Source organism: Triticum dicoccoides, chromosome 5B, assembly GCF_002162155.2.
Source record: "Triticum dicoccoides isolate Atlit2015 ecotype Zavitan chromosome 5B, WEW_v2.0, whole genome shotgun sequence".
NCBI lineage: Eukaryota > Viridiplantae > Streptophyta > Magnoliopsida > Poales > Poaceae > Triticum > Triticum dicoccoides.
The window spans coordinates 532,395,694-532,398,163 of NC_041389.1; the positions used below are offsets into that span (position 1 = coordinate 532,395,694).

General features: G+C 50.5%; 1 protein-coding gene across 1 annotated transcript in view; it reads left to right on the forward strand.

The window, feature by feature from the left end:
• The window catches only part of LOC119311395 (phospholipase D delta-like), a 6,845-nt gene extending 5,852 nt beyond the window's left edge, over nucleotides 1-993 (forward strand). The window contains exons 9-10 of the mRNA XM_037587034.1: nucleotides 136-333; nucleotides 426-993. Coding sequence (XP_037442931.1) covers nucleotides 136-333; nucleotides 426-719 — 492 coding nt within the window. The 3' untranslated portion in view covers nucleotides 720-993. The remainder of the gene's footprint in view (nucleotides 1-135; nucleotides 334-425) is intronic.
• The last annotated feature ends 1,477 nt before the right edge of the window (nucleotides 994-2,470 follow it).

Genomic DNA, 2,470 nt, shown 5'->3' on the forward strand with positions numbered 1-2,470 from the left:
TAACATGGTGTATATACAAACAAAGAGTTGGCAAACATAATTTACTCATCATGAGCATTGTTCCAGCTCTTCCTTTCCTAAAAGTTTAATCTGAATTAACACAGTTATTTTAATCCCCCCTTTGAAAATTGATAGGGCCTGGCTAGAAAACATCGGCGGTTCATGATCTATGTTCATGCAAAAGGGATGATTGTAGACGATGAATACGTCATTTTGGGCTCGGCAAACATCAATCAGAGATCCTTGGCTGGCTCGAGAGATACCGAAATCGCAATGGGTGCCTACCAGCCTCATCATGCATGGTCTTCGAAGAAGGGTCATCCTCACGGCCAGGTTCGTCGACTGGCTTTCTCCTTCGGCTTCTTTTTTACTGGTTAACAGCAGAGGCTTCGTCAGAAATGCTGTAACCTTTGTTTTGCTTGCAGGTATATGGGTATAGGAGCTCCCTCTGGGCTGAACACCTTGGTATGGTTGATGACCACTTCAAGGAACCTTCTAGCCTGGACTGTGTAAGATTAGTGAACCAAATAGCCGAAGAAAACTGGGAAAGATTCGCGTCAGAAGAGATGCAAACGTTGCAAGGGCACCTCCTCAGATACCCGGTGAAGGTAGAGCCCGATGGTAAGATCGTCCCGCTGCCCGACCAAGAATGCTTCCCCGACGTTGGCGGCAAGATCTGCGGCGCTCCGACCTCGCTTCCTGATTCGCTGACGATGTAGCATCACAGCACTGACTTCTCTTCAGGGTCCAAGCTGGTTCTTTTGCTCACCTGTAAAACCTCTCTGAATGTCTTGTCTTGCCGACGGATGGTAATCTGTGATCACACATTGTGTGGCGTATAGGGGAAAGCACGGGCTGTTCACGGTGCGTTGTAGAGTTGTGCCTTTGTAAGATTTTTTCTACAGTATGTACATGGACAGGACAGGACAGGGTCATTGATAGTTTTTGACATTTCTACTGCGAACTGTGCACGTACAAGGGGGTTCACAACCATTTTCATTTGGTGCCATGTGTTTAGTGCCGCCAGCTCTTCCCACAGAAAAAGCGTGTCCCCGCGGCTGTTTGAGTTATTGAGCAGGAAGCAGCACTAGCCCCCGCGGCTCCCTCCTCGTCGCATTAATTAGTCCGACTCGGATGAAGGGTGGTAATCTGGGTCGCCTGCATCGTCTTCAGATTCTGTTTCGGATACTAAGGGCAACCGACAATCATCACAAGAACCTTCCAGATCACTCTCATCTCATTTGATCCATCTTCGGAAGATGGATAGTAGTCATCATCTGATTCATCATCTAGATGTGCTTCCTGATCTAGCGTTGACTGATGTGCATGATCCTGCAGTGGCTCATCGGCAATATCAAAACGTTCAAAAACAATCCAACCTTCAACTTCCTCTTCAGTGTAGTATTCATTGTCTGAATCTGCCGGGTTGTAATCTGGATCTAGGAGTTGAGCATTCCCTTCCTCTTCTTCCTCTTGCTCTTCTTCTACCTCTTTTCTATGTGGATGATCTAGTGTTGGCTGATCTGCATGGTCCTGCAATGGCTCATCAACAGTGTCATCATTCCATTTCGGGACTGGCTGGGTGCCAGTCGACTGAATTCTCCGATTTGGGTCAGTCGACTGCTCTCCACCCTCCATCTCCAATCTAATGGCTGTCAGGTCGTCTTCAACCTCCCGGCGAATCTTCTTCCAACTGCCCCACGGACCAACGGCCGAACCGCCAGCCACCACCGCCCGCGGCCGGCGGCGCTACCGCGCAGCCTTGCCGCCCCGCCCTCCCAGGGACCTCCTCCCACCGCCGTGCTGCCACCGCCCCGGCCATCCCTCTAGGCCCGGGCCTCGCCGGTTTTTTCTCCGGCAAACCTTTACCATCGCCCGTTGCCGCCGCCCCACAACCGCCGTGCTGCCTCCCCCACCCCCACCCTAAGATAGATGGTGGGGTAGCCTGCCCAACGAGGTTCTTCCTCCTCTCCGGCGAGTTCTTCCTCCCCCTCCGGCTGTTCTTCGTTGAACCAAAAATTGACTGACACCAACTTCGAAAGTCAGGCGATTGACGTGTAGCTATTGTGTTCCATTTCTCTTCCTCTTCCTCTTCTTTTGCCTCTTCTTCATGCGGGTCGTAATAAAAAAAGTCATGAAATGGCCCTTTGAAAGCATCTGCTGACGTAGCTTGGGCGAGGAAACTTGGAGAAGAGTTTGAGTTTTGCAAAGTGAAATCCTCTCCATATGGACTACCCGTAATAAAGCCGTTATGGAAGGAAATATTTTTCAGCACCCAGCTGACTTGATATATAAATTGGTGATTTTTCTGCTGCTATGGAAGCTTTTGGCAAGAACAAGGGAGCGAGGAAGGGTGGAGCACCTCGCCAGCAGCCTGCCCGCAAGGTGGGGATAGGGGCGCCCCTTAGTGTCCTCGGGATCTTTGATCTCCGTCCTTGTGTAGCACGTTGTGTCGTGGTTTTTGGGTCTT